The sequence below is a fragment of the Pinus tabuliformis genome, chromosome 4_2 (assembly GCF_031772625.1).
Source record: "Pinus tabuliformis cultivar Carrire ecotype Pingquan chromosome 4_2, CPIR1, whole genome shotgun sequence".
Classification (NCBI taxonomy): Eukaryota; Viridiplantae; Streptophyta; class Pinopsida; order Pinales; family Pinaceae; genus Pinus; species Pinus tabuliformis.
Window position 1 is genome coordinate 1,124,335,268 of NC_142304.1, and position 23,948 is coordinate 1,124,359,215.

Genomic DNA, 23,948 nt, shown 5'->3' on the forward strand with positions numbered 1-23,948 from the left:
AATATCTCTCCATTCGAGGGAAAATATTTCTTTCTTTATTATTTTTCATAAGTTAATTCTAAAGATTATATCAAAGGATTTAGCAAAAACTCAATGTCAAGATAAATATTGTTACCTTGTAAGTGTTATGAGTGATCAATGGTTATAAAAGTTGAATGTTTATGCTAGAAACAAGTGGATGAGGATTTATAAGATTGTTTTCTTCAATCCATTTAATTATTTTTTTTTACTGAAATTTTTGCAATTGATTTAGTAAAAAAGTTGTTTATCATAATATTTTATAATTTTTGATAAATTATTTAAATCAATATTTTTATAAATACTTATAATATAGTTTAAAATATTATTTTTTTTATTATCTAATTATCAAAAATGTATGCAAATGCAAACCTCCTCGTAATTTAACAATTTCAAATATAAAAGACCAGCCATTATTTTTTGTTCATTTGGGAAATGTGTGTTATCTTACTCATAGTTAAATTTAAGAGCACCTTTGAGAATGTATAAAAAGAACTACTTCTACATGGCTTTCTTAGTATCTCTATTTTGTTGTTTGATATTCACTTTTTGAATTATAACATTTTTCAAGTACTCTCCACTTTATGAGATGTACGCAATTGCAATCCATGTAAATACATTATATATTTTTTCATAAGTCCATGGAATTCTTTGTTTTGGCTATGAATTTTATTGTAGCGACTAGGCCGCCTAAAACCTTAAATTACATGATTATTATTATCATATTAGGCATACTGATTAGGTTTTCGTATATTTGTTCACCGAAATTTTGCAGCAAGGAAGCAGCAAAGGAGGCCATCTTCTACTCATACACCAGAAGCGTGAATGGTTTTGCTGCTATTCTTGAAGAAGAACATGCCCTTTCCCTCTTAAGTGAATTACTTACCATTAATGCTTATTTTCACTCTTTCATATTGAATGAATGCGAAGAATTTTATAGGCTTTTTACTGAATTTTGTGTCGCTACTGTTGGGTGCTGTTATTCAGAACTCCCTCAGGTACTATCCGTATTTCCTAACAGAGCAAGAAGTCTACACACAACTCGTTCATGGGGATTCCTTGGCTTAGAAGAAGGCGCTGGAGAATCTGAAAATGATGTACAAGTTTCTCCGCAATCGCTATGGAGAAATGGGCAATTCGGGAAGGATGTTATTATTGCTAACCTGGATACAGGTAGCGACCCACCTCAGTAGCCTTGGAAATAGCTGACTTCTTTTTATTTCTTATTTGATTCTCTGTCTTCTGCATTTAGGGGTATGGCCGGAATCTGCAAGTTTTGATGACACGGATATAGGGCCTATTCCTTCTCGATGGAAGGGGTTCTGTCAAAAGGGAACAAAATTCGGCCCAGAACACTGTAACAGGTGCGTTAATGAGGGGTCAGAGTAGCCTTCAGTTTGTTAAACGATATTTGCATATCGGATAACATTCAATTAAGTTTTTTACCCAGAATTTTTTCTGGCTGGGATAAAGGATTATGTCTATATCTATGTAGAGATCGAGATATCAAGTTTCATTTTGTTAATTGAATGGTAGATTTTGAAATATTTTGGAAATAAGATGGAAGTTAATGAAATCAAATAATTAGACTTTCTTCATACATATCAAATTTCAAGAATATGGCCTTCCTAAGTTAAACACAGCCAGAGAAGATGAAGAATTTAAAATTCTTTATGAAGGATTTTTGTTTCCCAAAATTATGCTTATGAGTTTTAAGCACTTTGCTAGAAATCCTCAAACATTAAGTGATAGATCTTTGTAAATATGCTATATTTGAAGTAACATATCACATCAAATGTTTAAACATGTTTTTAACATGTTTTTGAGGTAAGTCATGTTGGAGTAATTGTCACACTTATTTCATTGGGAAATGTGAATCAATCACATGATCGTGAGATCTATCTTGGGAACATGGGATTAATTGCTTGCTTAAGATAATGGTAAGGGTTTGGAAGTTTAACAATGTCTGTGGATTTTGGTGTAACCGAAAACCTCAACACAAAGTAAGAGCCTTGGCAAGGTGTTGGACAAATTATCACAATCACTTCTTTGGAAATTGATCACATGGACTAACAACCACCCTAGTATCCACCTTAGAAAAATGAGATTAATTTCCCACTTAAGATTATGGAACTCCACCCTGGTATCCATCTTGGGAAAATGTAAGATCTCGAACCTTAGATTTTTTTAACAAATCTAGCACAATATAGTGTTCTAATTAACGTAAGTTTTCAACAAAAACAAGAACACATAAGGGATTTAGAACCGCAACCACTTTATTTAATTAATTACTGCAAATAATTATTACATTGAAATAATCCACTTCTATCCACAACAAAAACATTTGTATATTGATACTAGGATCCCATACAACCCAGTTTGTTATTCCATGCTTCCATGCTAAATGATCCTGAATGGACCCTTCATACATGGATCCCAAACAGTCCTCCCGTCAATCATGCCCCCAATAGATTCTCCTTGATCCCAATGCCACCTAAGTCTTAGGACCTCTGGGTTATGACAACATCTCAAACCTCCATCAATGCTCGTGCTTAAGGACCCGCATTGCAATATGTTCTTAGCTAAAAGTATCCCATCAATAGAGTTCCAATTCATAATTCCTCACCAATCCATCTCGTGAGAAGTATATAATGCATGAATGCCTGCCCATGGAATAAGTCTACCATGTTGATGTTGTGTCATGCTCAACTCATGCTTCCGTGATACCACTGTAACATCCTAAACCTTAAAATTTTGAACAGATTTAGCACACTATAGTGTTCTAATTAACATAGGCTTTCAACAAAAACGAGAACACATAAGGGGTTTAGGACTCCAACCGCTTTTTAATTAATTACTACAAATAACACATGCTAGAATAATTAACACAAGAAACCCTCGCCAATGGCATGCAAGGATGCTCATCAAATGAGAAATCACAACAGTGAAGCACAATCATAGACGGTGGATGGGTCTACTAGACAAGTTATTCCCACGAGGTTTTCGTCCCTGAGATCAAACGGGAACTGACCTTGTCAAGTTCTCAACAAAGACGAAATAATTGGATAACTCAGGATGATTACACTTTTAGACTCCTATCCCCTTTTATAGGCTTGATGGAATCCCTAAAGACTTTATTTTAGCAAATACCACGAGCATATACCACCGTAAGTACCATGGGAAAATTCCGTCTACTTTGACCATATCCAAAAAAGGGAATGTACAAATACTTTAACCATATCCAAAAAAGAAAATATTAGAGAAAATGATATTAATTTCCCACTTAAGATGATAGCAATGGTTTAAAAGTTTACTACTACAAACACGATTTTGAGAGAAGATTGACAAAGATACTTAATCTTTACCTTCATGGATGGCTACTGAATGATACATGTTGTAGCTTGTACAAAGTCCCTTGCATTCTTATTTGATTTTGTTGTACTGTTGGCAGTTTATTGCAGTGATTATTGCTTGCATTACATTGCTCAGAAGAAAAACACTTTGAACTTGCTTGTTGGAGAATGCTCAATCTTTGTATTTGTTTCTTTGTTTGTCGATTTATAGTAGAAGTCAACTCCATTATAAGATAACCCCGCCGGAAAAATTGGAAGAATTAGGATTCAATTTCTGGAATCATGGTTCTCTCTTGATTGCTTTGCAATAACAAGTTCATTGGAGAGCAAACACTTTACAATGCAATCAAAGCCTCACTCGCCAAATTGCTGTTTGCAACAGGAAATTGATTGGAGGAAGATATTTCATCAAGGGGCGTGATGCTGAAAATAAGCCTTTGAATCTCTCTGCAACAGGGGATTTTCTCTCTGCGCGAGACAAATATGGACATGGAACTCATACTCTGTCTACAGCAGGGGGAAATTTCGTGAAAAAAGCTAATATGTTTGGACATGCAAAAGGGGTTGCAAAAGGAGGAGCCCCTCATGCTAGAGTTGCAAGTTATAAAGTTTGTTGGCCTACAGATTCACTGGTCTACAATTGCTATGATGCAGATATTCTTGCAGCATGGGATGCAGGGATACACGACGGAGTTGATGTGTTCTTAGTTTCTCTGGGAGGTGAGCTTCCTCTTCCCGATTATTTTGAAGATGCAATTTCAATTGGATCGTTCCATGCAGTTCAAAAAGGGAGGGTTGTCGTCTGTTCTGCCGCAAATTCTGGTCCATTACCAGCGACGGTTGTAAATGTGGCACCTTGGATCATAACTGTGGGAGCAAGCAGCATCGACAGAGAATACCTTTCGAGTGTTTATATTGGAAACAACAGAACATATGTAGTAAGTACGGCTTATTCACATCTTCTAATCATTTTATCCTTTTTTATAACTGTGGGAGCAAGCAGCATCGACAGAGAATACCTTTCGAGTGTTTATATTGGAAACAACAGAACATATGTAGTAAGTACGGCTGGTTCACATCTTCTAATCATTTTATCGTTTTGTTTTAAAATGTATTTAAATATGTAAATGGATTTAGTGTTGGACTATTTTTTATTTTAGAAGCATGAGACTAATTACTCACTCAAAATAATAGGGTTTGGAAATTTATTATGGTCTGTAATTTTTGGTGTCATGGCAAACTCCAACATGATATCAGAGTCTTGGGCTAGATAATATTTTAGAGTCATGTTAGAGTGAGAGTGTTGGGTGAACATGAGACTAACTACCTTGAAAACAATCAGGGTCCACCCTGAGAAACCCCATAACACTCATATTTTGTAAAGTTCAAAGCATAACACTCATATTTTGTAAAGTTCAAAGCATAAACCTATGATGACGACATATCTCTTACAGCCACTCTGGAACATGAGACTAACCACTCATTCAAAATAATGATAAGGGTTTGCAAATATCCCTAACCGCACCTCTGGAATATGGTACTAACCCCATTCAAGATAATGCTGAAGGTTTAGAAATTTACTAAAGCTAGCTAATGAACCCTAACATTCAGGGCTCTGAAGAAACCATAACATCATATTTCACAAAACATCCGCAACTTAATCACGTAACTCCAACAAATCTCTGTCATGAAAATTTGACCCCACAAATAGGCCAAAAATGTTTCAAAACGTAATACAGTTACGGTAAAAAAATATGCCAAAAATGCTTCAATACGTAGAACAGTTATATTACGCCCGGCTTATTGGCGCTGTCTAACATCTCTCTAGTTAAGTATTGAAGCGCGGTTAATTCATCTTATGAAATTCGATTTACCAGTATTCCCTTAAGGCCCGAGGGCGGAAATTTATCCCTGCAACATGGAACCGCTAATAGGCCGAGATGCTTATACATATTACATTATGATTATGTTGTATGTTTTTTTGGAAAGCATTGACACATTTAATGGTTTATTGATTATCAGGGTAAGTGTTAGTGCTGTAGAGGTCTCCTTTCATAAAAAATTTCGAGAGGGTAATAAATCATATTGAAATTTTGCCTTTGTTTCAGTCCATAAAATTGAAAATTTAATATCTAATTGTTTTCCAAATGAAAGGGCATTGAAATCAATAAATTAGATCCCTGGCAGTTTGCTAGAAAAATCATTCTGTTACTCTCTGTGTTTTTGTTTGAAGCCAGGGACGAAGCCTAGCCCAGTTCCAATTACCAAAGGGAAAACTGTATCCACTAGTATCATCAGCGAGCGTGAAAGCCCCACATGTATATACAACTGCTGGGTATGCTCCATACTACTACCCAGTTACCGAACAAAAAACTTGGACAGGAATAGTATTTCAATCCATCAAAGTCACACTTCTTTCTGATATTGTGGTTAAACAGTTTCAATCGCTAATATTTTCAGACAACTCTGTGCTAATATTTTCAGACAACTCTGTTCCCCGGGATCGTTGGATCCCAAAAAAGTTAAAGGAAAAATTGTTGCCTGCCTTGGTAGTATCGATGGTCTCGGTGGTATCAATGCTCTCGCTGAAAGACTTGAGAAAGGTAAAACTGTTCGATTAGCAGGAGGAGTAGGCATGATTCTGGCCAATGCACCCAAAGGCGACACAGCTGTTGATGCAGACATTCATTTTCTTCCTGCTGCACATTTGAATGCAACCGATGGAGGGGCAGTTTTTCATTACATCAAATCAACAGAGTAGGATTTCAATGCAACATTTTCACTTGTATTAAAAGCTGTTTATTGCATGAAAAACCCTAATGCCCGATTACATTATGTTCATTCAGGTCCCCTGTCGCTTCCATTTATTCAAGAACTCAATTAGATATAAAGCCATCTCCGATTATGGCAGTATTTTCCTCTCAGGGTCCAAATTCTCTTACTCCAGATATACTCAAGGTTATAATTCAATCCCCACAACTCAATTGTTATGATATGTCCACAACTCAAATGTTATGATATGTCTACTGTGAGGAATCGTAATATTTTGGAAAGCATTGTTGATTGTTTTTCCAATGCAGCCGGATATTACAGCTCCAGGGGTGAACATCATTGCAGCATTTTCAGAAGCAGCACCGATAACTGATCTTATCTCTGAGAATAGACATGCACCTTTCAATATAATTTCTGGCACGTCTATGGCATGCCCCCATATTGTTGGTGTTGCAGCTTTATTGAAGAGTGCACATCCTGATTGGAGCTCAGCAGCCATCCGGTCTGCCATTATGACTACAGGTATGTGTATCTATTTTCTCCTATACATACAAGGTTTTAATGGATTTTTTTATGTTTGAAAGGGTGAATGTTTGAATTTGCAAAAAAAAAAATATTGGGTTAATATTTCCAAGTGGTCTAATTTTACACGTTTTTTTCCAAAATTTTTCCAATGATGGGAAGAAATACTTTCATTTGTGTTATGTATTTTACAATCTGTCATTAAGGGTTTCAAGGTACTATTTTAGAAGTTGTTGTTTTCTATATGTATGAGTTGTAATTGTGTCATATCTGAGTCACCCATTCACCTTCTTTAGATCTTATCATCTAGAAATTAATGACCTACCATTATACATGTAATTTGTTATGTACTCAACAATAATAATATAATATGTGATTTGTGTTGTATGTAATGAATCTCTGCTAACTATCAAATTTCTATCATGATATCAAAACACGTACTGTCTTCACTGCTTTTAAGAGAGGGACGAGAAGATGTGAGAGGGCCTTCAATTTTATTGCTTTATAAATAGATTATAATAGTGTGTGAGATCGGATTAGTTTACTGTGACATTTCAGTGTTCTGTATGCTGGTGTGTTTTGTGTGGATCGTTGATCTGTGTGGAGACCCCAAGTGATTTCGAAGTAGAATCTCCAAGAGTCTGCATATCTTCTATCATTTGTTAAGCAAGGTGTAGGCATGTGCCTGTGTGTTTTTTGGATTTGCAGGTATGTTAGTTCTTTTTGTTTGAAGGGCTACATATTGAGAACATCTAGCACGCAATGGAGAAAAAGATCACAATATGGTGTTTATTAGCAATGATTCCGCGGAGGAGAAACGAAAGGAAGGGATGAAAAGTCATAAACTGCTACTGGGATCAGTGCTAGGAAGCAACGAGGCCGCCAAAGACAACGTGTTGTACTCGTACAATAAAAGCATGAACGGTTTTTCTGCTACCTTTGACAAAGAGCATCTTGCACTCTCAAAACTGCCGCAGGTATTGTTTGTATTTGATATCCAAACAAGAAGTCTACGTACAACTTGTTCACCGGGATTATTTGGATTAGAAGTTGGAGCGATAAAATTTGAAGCTAAATTGAAAGGAAAGTGAATCGTGTGACTGGAGGATTAGATCGTTGGAATACGCACAATTAGGTTTAATTTTGAATCGGCCTTTAAAGTGTGTAATGAAGAGGATGATGATTATAGCGCAATTATGAATTATGAGTCATAAGTAAAAAATTATTGGCATCGTGAGCTTCTTGTAGACTGATTAATATATTATACAGAAACAAAAGCAGAAGCATCAGGTTTCTTCGAGGTTCCAGACATGGAAATTTCACAACCAACGTTTCTTTCATCCAAATCTACATAGAACGAATAAGGCATTGGTTTTGTCTCAATACGTTTTGGTGTTTGGTTGTTATTTTATTTACAAAATTATTTCGGGGTGTAAAAGAAATGATGCAGAACCAAAAAGAATAGGTTAACTATTGAACAAACGAATCTTTTTGAATATTAATGATGACGTGCTGATCACTATTCCCTAGTTGGTGGTATATGATAGTCGGGCACAGTTGGTAAGATATAAATTTTAGTAGACGAAGATCACTATTGATTCTCCTGCTCATGCATGTATAAATAATGGTATTTGGTAATGAAATAAATAAGCTCATGTGATGAGTCTTCATATTTCTGATATGGTATGAAAGCTCAGGTGAGCTGTTGGGAGAAGCTGCCTCGTGTATTTGAAGGTATGCAAAGGTGACTTGCAGATGTGCCATAATGTGTTGAAGAAAGTGTAACTAGGTTCGGTCTTCATAAATGTAATTTTGATATTTGTGTTTATACAAGAAAAGAAATATCATTTTTGTTATATTTATCAATGAGTTTTTTGCTCATTGAAATTGGTCTAGCACATGTCAAAGTGTTATAGGTAAGTGAAAGAGTCCAAAGAAAATGTTGAAGACCTTTAAGGGCATGTTACACCTTGTATATATTTGTATAAGATTCACAAGAATACATCCAAGCAAAGTCACAAGTCCTCCATGCAACGACATCACCATATTTATCAGACAATTTTCACTTTTCTGTAAATCAGTCATGATGATGAGTCGTGGTCTAGACTCGAAAAGTCGACAAATAAACGATGAACACCGTGGAATATCCGAATTAAGTCTCTCAAAAACCACACCACAGAAATCTACAAACCATTAAGAAAAGTCAAGTCAGCCTACAATCACCTAGTTGGCCTCAAGTCAGCCTAAAGGAGGGACAAACCTTTATATATAGAGGTTGTCCACTCCTCCAATGACAAGCTACCATATCTCTGAAATTAGCGAGCAAGAGAAGCTGAGTAAAGGGTAAAAGAAAGACAAGTATAAAGAGGCTCTAGTGCAACAAAGAAGGAGGAGACATAAATAAAGTGTAAAGGATTGTTTTTAGGGTGAATTGCAGTGACATGTGCGAGAAAAGGAGTTTTTCTTTGATCACTACAGTAGCAACATCACAGTTGCTCATCTCTCATTTTTTGGGCTAGAAAATTAGGCCTATAAGGCCTCCTACTCAAGCGAAGAAGAGGCTCTCTCAAGTGAAGGAGAAAAGAGTCAAATACACAAGGAAAGTCTACAGCCTCACATCAAGAAGGAGCTTTGTTGGTCGACGGAAGGAAGGTATCCTCATTAGTGAAGGACCTTACTAAGGATCAAAGATAAGTATCTCTTCTAGAGCTTACGTAAAAAGATCTATCACCAGTTGTTGGAAGAAGAAGGAGGACGAAGTGTCGGGGAACGAAGTGTCGAAAGAAGGAAGATGAAGTTCCGGGAAAGAAAGTGTCGGAAGAAGGAAGGAATTGGCTTGTGCTTGGAGGATATTCTTGTTAAGGGTATAAGGTTTGGCATTGATCTATAGAAGCTTCAATAAGAGAAATTTATGAAAGGATTTTCCTCTCTAAGAGAGAGAGGTTTTTCCCTGGCAAAGAGGCAACATCTTCTATTCTTGTTTTTTTATGTTTTGGTAGCAGTTTGATGAAGTAAACACACATACACTATGAATAAGATGAAGCTAACAAGATAAATTGTAGAAGTGTAGAAGTTCTTCACAAATTGTTATCAGTTCTAGAGGAATCCTACTATATCCAATTTCCCTAGATTCTTCAACATGGTATCAGAGCTAAGGTGACACGTCAAGGAAAGGGCATCTCAAGAACACTCATAAGGTGACTCATCAAGGAAGGACATCTCAAGAACAACTACAAGGTTGAAGAATCAAGCCAATAAGTTTCAAAGATATCAAGGTCAAGAAGGTCTACCATCTACTATTCATCAAGGACTACAAAGCAAGTGTAGGTTTTAACCCTGTACAGAAATTACCTGCATACGAATTCTAAAACACAGAAAATAAACAATGCGAGAGCATAGCACGTAAAACACATATACATAGAGATTTTCCCGTGGATCCCAAAACCGGGACTACTAGCTTGATTTTTCATTATGTTCCTTTCAATGTTACAATACATATTTATACATGCCGAAGCGTCCAATACCATGGACTGAAAACCATCGCATCCAAAACCATGGACCGAAAACCATCGTGTCCAAAACCATGGACCATAAATCATCGCGTCCAAAAAACATGTGCGAAAGTCATGCACAAAACCATAGGTGGGTCCACCCAACCTAACATAGGGTCCAAAACCAAAATTTTTTGGGGCGCTGCCCTGAACTCCATAAAGTGGGGTTATGGGTACACCTTAAACTCCATGTGATCCCCCCCTCTAACCCTCAGTTAACTATGTGGGCTAGTCGTGGAAATAATATAATAGAACCCAACATTCTCCCACTTGTTGTTTTCTTTCCACAAGGGGCCACAATAGAGCTTAGTCCTTTTTTCAGCCCTGAAACGCTCATTGTATCTCTACACCAAAAGAACTTCTCAGAGCTCACGGATTTTGTCAATGCATTTGCAGTATTCTTCAGAGTGTCCACCTTTACCAGCAACACCTTTTTGTCTTCTATCATATCCCTCACAAAGTGATATTGAACATCAATGTGCTTTGTCTTTGAATGATGTGCGGGGTTCTTTGCCAAGAAAATTGCACTTTGGTTGTCATAGTCTATCCTTATAGCTCCCTATACTAACCCCATACTTGAACATAATCTTTGCAACGAAACTACTTCCTTGCTTGCATGAGTGGCTACCATGTATTCTGCCTCTGTAGTTGATAGTGCCACTACAGATTGTTTCTTACTCATCCAACTGACTGCACCTCCAAATAGGTTAAACACATACCCACTTGTAGATATTCTCTGATCCAGATCTCCAGATCCAGATTCTGTCCAATCCTGGTCTTCCTTGGTAACACAAACCATAATCACTATTTCCATGCAAATACATGAGAACCCGCTTTACTGCTACCTAGTGCTCCTTCCCTAGTTTTGATATAAACCTTCTCAATACTCCCATTACATGTGCAATGTCTGGTATAGTACAGAACATTTCATACATCAAGCGACCGACTGCACTTGCATATGGAACATGGGACATGTCCTCTTCCTCTTCTTGTGTCTTGGGACATGTTGAAGCCCCGAAAATCGGGTCTATAACAAGGGGGATACCCACCCGATCCAGACCTTCAAAGCAGCTCCTTTTCCGTTTGGGATGGGGGGTTTGACTGGGGATAATGGGACCAGTTGCCCAATTTGTTTGTGATGACAAGAATTGATATTTCCCTTTATAAAGATTTCTAAATAAAATGCTTTTAATCTAAGTCTAATTTAAAACATGCAATTGTATCCTAATGAACAGAAATATCTAATTCTAAAACTAACCTGGGATTTAAATTTTTACTTATGTGATCTAAAATAGTTTCTAACAGCAATTGGTAATAACAACTCATTCATACATTAAAGCATAAGTAGAATAGTCACCACCATAAAAAAGTGCCAAATGATAACTCAAACATTCAAGCCTTCATATATAAATAACTGAACATAAAATATTACTTTGACACATAAGCAAAAATTATTAAGAGATAAATGTACCATTGATAACAAATTCTACTCATGAGCTTCAACAATATAGATTTATCTATTCCTAATTCAATATCTACTAAGAGTACAGAAATTCATTTCATTAGCAGACATTAAACACGGATATCAATAAATTTCATTCCATTCATTCATCAAAACCTCCTCCAAGGGTGCAGAAGTGCATGTTCTGAGGAAACGTTTTTGACAAATTTCAGGACCCCTCTCTAAATGCATGAGTGGGGTTTAAATACTACTACCTAAATATTAAAAATAGTTTATTACAAAAAATATAGGAGGAGGTTTAAATGATTGTCATCATCTAAGGAAAAAATAAATCAAAAATAAAACTAAAACTGTATCTAGAAATTAACTATCTATGTATCTGTTCTCTGAGATCGCAAGCATTTAGCATTAACTTGAGGAGTGTGAGTTGGCCGACCTCTGATTTTAGTTGCCCTGCAAAAATAGAATCAGCAAGTGCTGGCGCTATCTTCTTGGCGGAGTTTGTAACACACTTGAGAGTCATGCATTGATTGTGTGGTTTAACCAAGTATTGCTTGTAAGTGTACCAATTCAACTTGGTTAACTTCTTGATGGACTCTGCCCTTTCCTCATCTTTCTGTCTCTAGCTTGTCTGTAGTTGCTGTGCCTTTGGGAGAAATCCCGGAGCGGTTTCCAATATGAGGTTTGCTCTGTGCAGGTTTTCATTGACACAGTCAATGACGTTGTTTGTCACTATTGCTTCTTCTTCTGCTACCTGTTCTGCCTTTTTAATCTGTGCATCCCACTTATGAAACATCATTTCTTTATGGGCTTCATTGATTCTGAGCGCGCCCGTTTTCTTTCCTTCCTCCGATTCCTGCCATTTCAAATAATGAAAAATTCTTTTATCAATTAAATCATAGTCGAGTTGCAAGTCCAAGACTTGATTTGTAATTTTATCGCTCATCTCGCAATGGGAACTCCATTGCGATATTCTCTGGCATAATGCCTCTTGCTGTTGCAAGAGTTGGTCGTTCAAGGCAAGGACTTCTGATACAAACTCTGTGAGCTTGGGATCATCTCTATACATTCCTAGCATAGCCTGTAACTGATTTACCTTTTCAGCCAAATTGTTCTGATATCCCAGCTGCATCTGTTGAAAATCTGGTTGTAATTTTTCTAACTTCTCTTCTGCTTCCTCATTGGCACTAGCCTGTTGTAGCTGTTGCTACAAAACTTGGATTTGTTCCTCTCTATCCTTAAGTAATTGATGTACCTTCGACGCTTTATCAATGGTAGCAGAAGCATAGGCTCCTGCGATCTGGGATAACTTAGTCAGATATTCAGTAGGGTCTGTGGTAGGGTCTCGCCAAAGGACATCTAGCTGCTCTGCCCCAGGTGAGGGCACGCTGTACAATTTCGTTTTCTTTATTTGTCTTCTTACCACTGCCTTGTGCTGCAGACTATAAAATACATCTAGAGACGGAATCTCCTCTATCCTGAGCATGATTTTAGATGATGGGGTAATGGGAATATGCTCCATATATGGAGCATTGCTGACTGTTCCAATGACCATATCTGTCATTGTCTGCAGTGTACTTTCAGGTTTCTTCGTGTTCTGCTCTTCAATATTAATCAATTCATTGAATGTTTCTCATTCTTTATCTAGCTCAATTCTCACTGGCGTTGGTGGCTGGATGAGGGGAGGGGGAACCTTTACCTGTGGTGTCGTCAAGACCTGTTGCTCTGGGCGCTCTTTAGATTGGGTAGTATCTCTAACCGACCCTTCACTTTTATTACGGTCGCTCTCAGACCGTTTAGAGCGTTCTGGTGATTCTTTCCCAGAATTAGACATGGACTTATATGTACCCGAGATTCCACTTAAACTGATACTGGGAGTTGGCTCCCTTATTGGTTCTAAGCGCAACTTATCCAAGGGTATGTTTGCTAGTCTCCTTTCTCTGTATAGTTTGAATTCTAGGAATTCTGCTAGGGAGATTGAATTTGAGCCATATGCAAAACTTCTTTCAATGTGCTTTTCTATTGGAAGACGTCATCAAAGAGATCGTCATCTTTAGAAAATACTTTTATCTCGACAGCGGTAGTAAAATTCTTAATGAAATTAAAGGGGTTGAATTGTCTCCTTAGAAACTTGAACAGTCGTAGACTTAGCATATTGTCTACTTCTTTGAATGTATGACCTAAATCAAACAATGAAAAAGCCCCACAGGTCACAGGAAATTGCGGCCAGATGGCTTTCTTCTTGTCTTTCAACTCTTTGCTCATTCCTCCCACCCCGCAGGTCTGATAGGAAATTTCTTGAGCTAATAACTTATCAGGAACATATAAGGGTAGCACATGAGGAGAAGCAATGCTTCCAAATACTCTGACATAGATGAAAAATTCTTCCCCAAACCATCTTGCAACAGGGAGAATGTCAACTTTCACTTCGGGGGAAAATCTTGGGGCGTCCCTATTATACAACATTCTGTGAAGAGGTAACATAATTCCATGACAAATTCTGTAAAAATACGAGATAAACTTAGAATCTGACAATTCCTTATGATAAATGTGAATGGGCAAGGGATTCTGTATAGTCCACTTCCAACCCATTAAAGGAAATCTGGAAACATAACAGATGGCATCCATAACATAAGCAACTAAAAGGAAAGGAGGATAAATCCTTTGAGAGAGAGTTCTTTTAGATCGGTAGTTCCAAATAGCTGAGGCTAAATTATCAGACAATGTCTGAGCCCAATCCATAATAGTGGCGTTAGTGGCTGCATCTAATAGGGGTAGCCACTCAAATGAAAATTTGTTGATGTCGGGCCCTCCAAATAGCCTACATAGCATAATAGTAGCAAAGCAATATGGGGAGGAGAGGGAATCAGTACTGTACATACTGTGTTTGTCTTTTTTCATTGGTTCTTCCCTTGCCGACCAGTTCTTGGTGCTCTCCGCCAAATCTTCATTTTCTTTGGTGAACTTCTCGACGAACTGCTTGTTGTAGCTCTGGTAGATGATACATAAGCCTTAAATCTTGTGGAGTGAATGACCCAATGAGGTATTGGCTCTGAGACTTGAATTGTCTGTCTGTTATATCAGCACTGTCCAGTACCCTATTGACCATGTCTGTGTATGGAAGTATCTTAGGTCTTTCCACTATTCGATGCAAGAATGAACATGCAAGTTCAGTAATCGATGCCTCCGATGACCTACGTGAGTTTGCTATTGCTTTAACTTCCATAACTCTGGGGTTTTCTTCTTCGAGCAGACTGTACATGCCTTCCCAAGTGGTTATGCTAGCATCTCTGGTACAAGTGGTGTTTGTGAATAAGGGCGTCATCTCTTTGTCCTCAACAACCAGAGCTTTTCCCTTCTTTCCCATTATGTTCTACACACTGTTGCGTATATTATTCTGCTTGCCGCTCCTGCAAGTTTACAAGTAAGGAAAGAATAATGGTAAGAGATAAGGTGACGGGAAAGCTCTTAATTCTGAAATCATATCAAATATATCACCCTATGCGAAACAACCTTTCAATTAGATCTAACTCTTATTTCATAAATGACCATCAACTAACCACTGAATTGACATTAATGCCCATAACTCGGTATCGGATTACGAGAAATACTTTATTGAACCATGAGCCTTGCAAATCTGCGATAAAGCGATTTTGCAATTTGCTTCACAATATCGCAGATCGCAATATCACTAATCCTTTTTGTTAACCATCATTTATCACCTTATGTGTCTACAAGATGCGATTTGGAGATGTCTTATTGCATATCGCCAGATCGAGATATTTCATCTCAGGTGATACTTGCGGCATATGAAATCTGCGATGTGCGATGAGTCTTTTAAGGCATGGTCTCGCATCGCATTTTCGGAATTTCAATAGCTTTCTTATGATGTCCTCTATTACCCTTTGCGATGCGATGTTTTATTATTAAGAGAACGATTTTTATTCGAAACTTATCATAAAACATAGTTTTTTTGGGTTTTGTAGTTGTTTTCCTAAGCTTATGATAGTATGTTTTATTCAAAGGGAAATATAAGTGCTATTTTTTATTTTTAGAAAAGGGTCCCCATTTATTTAGTTTTATTACTAATGTTAAATAAAAAGGGGGGTTGTTGCTGGCCACAACAATTGGCGATTCACTAGGAAGACTCAGTTATCTCTGATTATCTTTTGAATTTTCTAAACTTCCAAAACAGAAAAGATTTCTAGAAAATCAAACTTTATTATAGAAATATAAAGTGGATCATGCTTTTAGCCATTAATGGTAGTTTGCTTCTTCTTTTCTAACTCTGATTATTTACTTCCCAAAGCTAGTCATTGTATTTACATCAGCCAATACTTGGTTTATAAAGATAAAAACAAAGACTTCTATGTAGATCAGTTTTAAGTATGCTCATTTGTCATAGGTAGAGCCTCTGCTGCCAGCAAGCATTCATAGCTTCGACAGGGTTACTTGTTACCCAGCAATGATCCTATATCCTACTTGGAGAAAAATACAAATTTTAAAGATAAATCTATATCCACACTTATTGCTTTAATTTTTCTTTTAATTCTTAAAGAACAATGTCTTGGTTTGGTAGCCAAATTATGACAGTTCCATTCACTTGATTTATAACTTTGCTAAACAAGCTGGCTCGTGATGAGACCCCTTGTCTTTTGATTGCAACAATCTTGAGTCATTGCCCTATTTTGGTATGCAGTTTTGGCAATGTCAGCAAGTTATAATATCTATGATCATGATAAGTCGGCTCGTGATGAGACCTCTTATTCTTTAAGTCTATAGTGTATAATTGGATTCCTCCTTGAAACTCGTAATTCCCTAGGTGGAGAGGAAGTCATTGGTTCCTTAAGAATAGATCTGGATGACAATTATAGTTTTTGGAAATAGATTTTCCACAGAGAACCTTTGTTTTGTTATTGATGTTTTTCATTGACTGATATAAAACAAATTCCCACTAAGTTTGCTTTTTATAAAAATTTGTAAGGCTGAAACTAGTAACATTTCCAGGCTTATAGAATTTGATTGTATCTTTCAATAATAATGATCGATTTTCCAAATCAGTTCTATTTATACAAGTGAAAAAACAAAATCTAAAAGAAACACTAATATTTTTTGTGAATTCCAAAAGTAACCATTTACAACCTGTTTTATTATCAAAATAAAACTATAAACAATAATTTACAAAAATAGAAGAGGTCATCTTCTATGGAAAGTATTTTTAAGGATCTGCCCATTAACAGGTAAAGATTCTATTTTTTCTTGTTAAATATTTCAACATGAAAGTGGATGGACCTATAATTTCAACAATTTGGAATGGGCGAAGCCACATTCGTTGGAATTTAGAATGTTTTCATTTTTCTTCGTGAGCCTTATCCCATTTCAATACTAAATCTCCAATTTGAAAATCCTTCCTAGATACCATGTTTGAATCGAAGGAAGCTTTTACTAATGATGATGAGTGTGTGTGATTTTAGCCCTTTCTCATTGCTCTTATAGCTTAAGGATTTACAATTGTCTTAGTTGTAAAGATGAAGTTGGTGTTTTGTCAATAAATTGAACTAAGGCCAAAAAGGGTATTGCCAGATGAGTTGGGAGAACTAATTCTTTCCCATAAAATAAATTAAAGGGAGAAGTGCCAATGGAAGCCTTTTGAGTTATTCGGTCTGCCCACAGTGCATACATCAAAGATTCGTGCCAATTTTTATGATTATGATCAATTGTTCGCTTAATGATTTTGATTAAGTTTTTATTCGTTGATTCAGCCAAGTTGTTCCCTTGTGGGTAATAATTGGCAGAATATTTAAGATTAAAACCTCTTTTAAGTGCGAATTCAATCATAGCATTGCCAGAAAAATATGATGCATTGTCAAACATTAAAGCAGAGGGTAAACCAAATCTGGTAATTATGAACTGATCCATGAAATCAATGATGTGTTCAGCATTAGCTGTCTTGAGAGGAAATGCTTCTACCCATTTAGTAAAATAATCTGTAGCTGTAAGGATATATTGATGCTATTTAGAAGAGAGAGGAACGATCTCACTTATTATATTCAATCCCCATTCATCAAAGGGTTGATCATTATTGACTGGTTGCAAAGGCAACGATGGTTTCTTCTGTCTTCCAAAAACAGTTTGACAAAGTTGACATTTTCTTACATAGCTATGCACATCTTTAAATAGTGTAGGCCAATAGTATCCTCGCAAAATTTTATGTGTTGTAGCATCTCTCGCATAATGTCCACCTGCTGGTCCATCATGGAGTTCCTGCAACACCTTTTCAGTTTCAGATTTCTCAAGACATCGAAGGAGAACAAAATCATAATTCATCCTAAAAGGTATATCTTTTACAAGTTGATACTCCTTAGCCTTCAATCTTAGGGTTCTTTTCTTTGTATAATTCAGATTTGAAGAAGCATATTCGTTCTTTAGATAAAATATGATATCAACATATCTCAATTCAATGTCGTTTAGGCATACCTCATACATTTGTACCTCTTGATTTGGAGATGGTATTTCAGAAATAAGCGATGCTCCAGTCAACATTTTGTAAAAGCCTTGACCTTTTACAATATTTTCTAGCTTGATATTAACGTCATATTCTTGTAAGGCAATGACCCAATTTTCTCACTTTTCACCTACGTCTTTCTGTACTAAGAGATTTATTACCGCTGAAAATGACACTATGATATTTGTATGGGTTTTAAGAAGAAAGGGTCTAAATTATTTGATCGCTTTGAAAACAGAATAAGCTTGTTTCTCAACGTCAGAATAATTTAATTCAGTCCTTTGCAAATTTGAACTAAAGAAGGCAATTGGGGCTTCCGCCTTGTCTTGATTGGCTTGAGTGAGTATTGCAACATATGATTTATCAGAGGCAAATGTATACAAAATAAAAGGATCGGAAAAATTTGGAGTCGCTAGGGATGGGGCATTAACAATCACTTGCTTAATCAGATTAAATGCTTCATATTCGTCTTGGCCCCGTATGAAGAGTGAATTCTTCTTGATCATTGTTTGTAATGGTGACACAATCCTTGAGAAGTTTGGAACAAATCTTTTAACAAAATTAATCTGGCCAAGGAAGGATTGCATGGCTTGCTTATTATGTGGTAAGGATATTTCGGAAATCTCCTTAATTCTACCGGGATCAATATGGATTCCAGATTTTGACACTATAAATCCAAGGAATTTTCCTTCACTTAATGCAAAAAAGGACTTTTTGGGAATAAGTGAAATCCCATACCTTTGACAACGTTGGAAGATCTGCTTTAAGTCTTTGAGGTGATTACCACGTTTTTTAGAATATACTGTTATGTCATCCAAGTAAACCACCACTGATTTATTTACTAATCCCTTAAATGTGATATCCATGGCCCTTTGAAATGTGGCGCCTATGTTAATCAGACCAAAAGGCATCTTTTGATATGCATTAGTACCCCATTTGGTTTTGAACATGGTTTTTAGCTGATCGTCAGGATGGACCAAAACCTGGTTGTAGCTGGAGAAACCGTCTAAAAAAGACATTAATTTTGATCCTGCAACTGCTTGTAATATTTGTTCCATAGGAGGCAGGTGAAAATTATGCTTTTGGCAGGTTTTGTTAAGATTTCGAAAGTCAATACAAATTCTAATATCTTCGTTTTTCTCTCACTGGAACCAAGTTGGAAACCCATCTAGAATGTATAACAGGAAAAATAATTTTGACTTTCAATAATTTATTGAGCTCAGATTTAATCTGACTTTCCAAATTAGGATGGATCTTTCTCAGCTTTTGCTGGACAGGTTTTTCGTCAGCTATCATTGGGAGAGTATGCTGAATGATTGAAGTGTCATAAGTCTTAAGGTTATCGTAATTACAAACAAAGACACTTTTATACTATTTCAAGAGCTGAACAAAGGCTAATTTTTCTTTTGGGGCTAGACCAAGACCTAGGTTCATATTCTGTGGCTTGGAATCCGTTCCTAGATTTACTAATTCACAGTTCAGAGTTGAACTCTGGAGTTTTGAATTGGTAGACCTTTTAAATTGGTCTTTCAAATCATATAGGTCTTCCAACTTGACTACAGACTTTGGTATAGCATTATTAGTGCTTTCTTGTTGTAACTGTTTGTCATGTTGGTCCTCATCAATTATCTAATTAGTGTAAGATCCTTTTGATGTCAGGAAACTTACAATATCATGATCATCGTTAAAAATTCTCCAGTTTGTAACATTATCAAGGATGGAGGGCCTAAAGATCAATTTGATTGAGAATCTGTCTGGGCTATAGACTTCTGGGGGAATGAGCTTGGAAGCTACATTAGCCAGGAGGTCAGCACTAGAATTTTGGAGTCTGGGAATAGATGAAATATTGAATGCTATAAAATGTTCAGTCATATCTTGCACTAAAGATTGATAATGCTTTAAATCACCTGATATACAATGTATAGTATTTCGTACATGTTTAATAACAATCTCAGAGTCTCCGAAGACTTGTAAATACTTGATATCTAATTTGATTGCCTTGTACAAACCTTGGACTAGAGCTTCATATTCTGCAGTGATGTTTGTGCAATCGAACTCGAGTCTACATGTTAGCATAGTTTTATTCCCCTCTGGACTAACTAATACACATCCTGCTCCTGCTTCATCATTAGACTTAGAACCATCAAAAAATAATTTCCAAAATAAAGAAGTATTTACAGGATTATCTACTAAATTAATGCATTTAGAACTATCTGTTTGAGAAAAGTTTTCTACGTGAGACAAAACAGAATGTTCTAAGTAAGGCGAAGTATGAGAATTAAAATTTCCTAAGAAAGAGTAAATAGAATAGTTTCCAATTATATTGTTGTTGTATGCTACAGGTTCATTTTCTCCTTCCAATTTCGTCACTATGTATTTTTTGTGTCTTTCTCGCTCAACCTTTATTTGATTCAGTTTACAATTGTAAGGAAGCCACATATGTGACCAGTCGGTCGGAACATATCCATGAAGATTTTCAGACCAATCTCTACTAAGAATTAAGCCATAAAATTCGGGAATGTATGCAACTAGAATATCAATAACTTGACATACCTTTGGATTAGATGACAGCCTTATGGTAACTTGATTTAGTTCGCCAATTACTTCAACCTATGATCGGTCCAACTAAACTATGCGTACTGCAGGTTTTTGAGGTTGGACGTTTAACTTCACACATATTGTTTTAGGTAAGATATTAGATGAAGCTCTTGAAACTACCAAACAATTATGCAAGTTTTTATTGAAAATTTCGTAAGTAAGAAGGAATGGAGGAGTATGGGATTTTGACCTACCTCCAATTAAAGCAATATCATTCGGATCAACTTTATTTTTCCATATTAGTTGGAGGTCTTCCCATCTCATGAGAATCTTGCGAGATTATGGTGGCAGGAAGAGGTGCAACGGCTATTGCATGTAACTTTTTCAAAAGTAGTTTCTGTTGATGTTTCAATTTGCTCAATTCATGAAAAGTAATGTTAGCCCTAGTATTTTTCATATCTTCAACGATATTATACTCCATCTCATAAGAAACAATCAGTGTTTTAGAGGAGGTTGGTGAATCGGATTGGACTGGGCTTGTTTGAGTCGCTTTTGGTGCTGATTTTTTACATGTGACTTTATCTTTAGATGTCGAGTTTGCGCTCTTCTGTTTAGAACTAGTTTGTGGAGGATCGAGTTGATTTCTACTTTTGGTACTGACTGATGATCCTTGTTGATCCTCTTCATCGGGAAGAATGAAGTCCCACATTCCCTGTAACTCAACAACTTCATCTTCATCAGTATGTTCTTCGTTAGAAACTTCCTCTTCTTCTCCTTCAGATTCTGCATTTGTTATAGCATTAGGAGGCTTTGAATCAGCCGAAGGATTTTTTCTATAAGGCTTGTAGGGTTTCTTAGAAGAAGTCTTTGCTACTCGTCTCTTAACGTCAACCATTTCGTTAGACATGGTTTTTAGGACTTTCTGCAATCCTTCTAAATCAAATGGGTCTTTTGATTGTTTTTTCTTAGGATTATCTCTAAAAGTAACCTTCTTAGATTTTCTTTCATCGATAGCATTTTTCTTTTCTAAAGCTAAGATACATTTTTCTACCGCTATTGCTTCCTTCATGTTTTCAGCCAATGTTGTCTTGGCAGCCCTATCAACAAAGATTGCTATGTTTGATGGTAAAGCGGATATGTACCATTCACTTCGAACTTCTTCGCTAGGCTTGGAAGCGGTTGGAATTTTATTCAAAAGCTTGTTGAATCGCGAGTTAAAATCTTTGATAGGATTTCTTGATTCAGTCTTAATATTTGATAGATCATTGATCAGCATTTCCGTAGATCTATCATCGCCGAACTTAGTCAAGACTTGCTCTTGGAAAATGTCCCAACTAGTAATGGATCCTGATGGTAATTAAAAATACCAGGATCCAACTGTTGTTTGTAAAGTATAAGGAAAAAGTCTAACAGCAGCATCTTCATTAGTAACTCCATTTAAATTTATCGATAACATAAAATTATTTATGTGTTCTTCTGCTAGCATGCCTGCTTCAGGATTAAACTTGGGAAACCATTTTTCAGGATGGGTCGGTAATTGACTCAAGGGCGCAGACATTGAGATTGCCCCTAGATTATTCCATGGGTTTTGGGCCATCATTGAACTACTAACAGAGGAAAGCGTAGACAAAGTTCTTTGTGGTGTGGATGAGGATGTTAGAGTTCCAATACTCTGATGGACAACAATTTGAAGTGGAGGGGTGGATGGTTGACTTTGCAATGGAGAAGTTGGAATGGATGTTGATGATGAAAAAGTCTCACTATAAGACCCTTGAGGTGACTTCTTTGCTCTTTTCCTTTTAGGTAGATGTAATTCAGTTGGTTTGATACCAAACTTTTCACTTTGTAATCTAATAAGAGGATGAGAAGGATTGTATTGTGAAGTCACACTGCCTTGAGATATTTCATACATTTGCAGTGATATGGAAAATCCTTGAAGTTTATGAATCAAAGAGTCAACTTCAGGAGGTTCGATAGTAGATTTCTCTAAAATGTTTGGGTTTGTGGTAGTGGTTGTTGTTTTCTCAACTTCTCGCTTAGGATTTAAAGATTTAGGTTGTGACGGAGAAGTCGGGGGAGATGTTGAGGGCGATTTACTCTCAGAATGGTATTTAGATTTAGATTTACTAGCCATTCACAGTTCGGGGCCCTCCTTCCAGTGCCAAATATGTTGAAGCCTTGAAAATCGGGTCTACAACAAGGGGGATACCCACCCGCTCCGGACCTTGAAAGCAACTCCTTTTCCGTTTGGGATGGTGGGTTCGACAAGCGATAATGGGACCAGTTTTCCAATTTGTTTGTGATGATAAGAATTGATATTTCTCTTTCTAAAGATTTCTAAATAAAATGCTTTTAATCTAAGTCTAATTTAAAACATGCAATTATATCCTAATGAGCAGAAATAACTAATTCTAAAACTAACCCAGGATTTAACGTTTTACATATGCGATCTAAAATAGTTTCTAACAGCAATTGGTAATAAAGATCATTCAATTGCTACAAGAAAAGAATTCGTTAAAAATGAATTGTTTCGTATAAGAAATTAGTCAAAACAATTGTGACAAACATATCACATAATAAGTCATTCATATATTAAAACATAAATAGAATAGTCACCACTATACAAAAGTGCCAAATAATGACTCAAACATTCAAGCCTTCATATATAAAGAACTGAACATAAAATATTACTTTGACACATAAGCAGAAATTATTAAGAGATAAAAGTACCATTAATAACAAGTTCTAATCATGAGCTTTAGCAATATACATTTATCTCTTCATAATTCAATATCTACTAAGAGTATAGAAATGCATTTCAGTAGCAGACATTAAACATAGATATCAATAAATCTCGTTCCATTCATTCATCAAAACCTCCTCCAAGGGTGCAGAAGTGCATGTTCTGAGGAAACGTTTTTGACAAATTTCAGGACCCCTCTCTAAATGCATGAAAGGGTCTAAAATACTACTACCTAAATACTAAAAATAGTTTATTACAAAAATATAGGAGGAGGTTTAAATGACTGTCCTGATCTAAGGAAAAAATAAATCAAAAATAAAACTAAAACTATATATGGAAATTAACTATCTATGTATCTGTTCTCTGAGATCACAAGCATTCAGCATCAGCTTGAGGAGCGTCGGTTGGCCGAATTCCGATTTTAGTTTCCCTGAGAAAACAGAATCGGCAAGTGTTGGCGTTATCTTCTTGGCAGAGTTTGTAA

The 23,948-nt window shown here is 36.3% G+C and overlaps 1 protein-coding gene across 1 annotated transcript in view; it reads left to right on the plus strand.

Moving 5' to 3' along the window:
* Positions 1–714: 714 nt before the first annotated feature.
* The window catches only part of LOC149173619 (subtilisin-like protease SBT5.3), an 84,132-nt gene continuing 60,898 nt past the window's right edge, over positions 715–23,948 (plus strand). The window contains exons 1-8 of the mRNA XM_089424673.1: positions 715–891; positions 1,006–1,191; positions 1,271–1,382; positions 3,754–4,309; positions 5,609–5,706; positions 5,856–6,128; positions 6,218–6,329; positions 6,452–6,665. Coding sequence (XP_089280799.1) covers positions 726–891; positions 1,006–1,191; positions 1,271–1,382; positions 3,754–4,309; positions 5,609–5,706; positions 5,856–6,128; positions 6,218–6,329; positions 6,452–6,665 — 1,717 coding nt within the window. The 5' untranslated portion in view covers positions 715–725. The remainder of the gene's footprint in view (positions 892–1,005; positions 1,192–1,270; positions 1,383–3,753; positions 4,310–5,608; positions 5,707–5,855; positions 6,129–6,217; positions 6,330–6,451; positions 6,666–23,948) is intronic.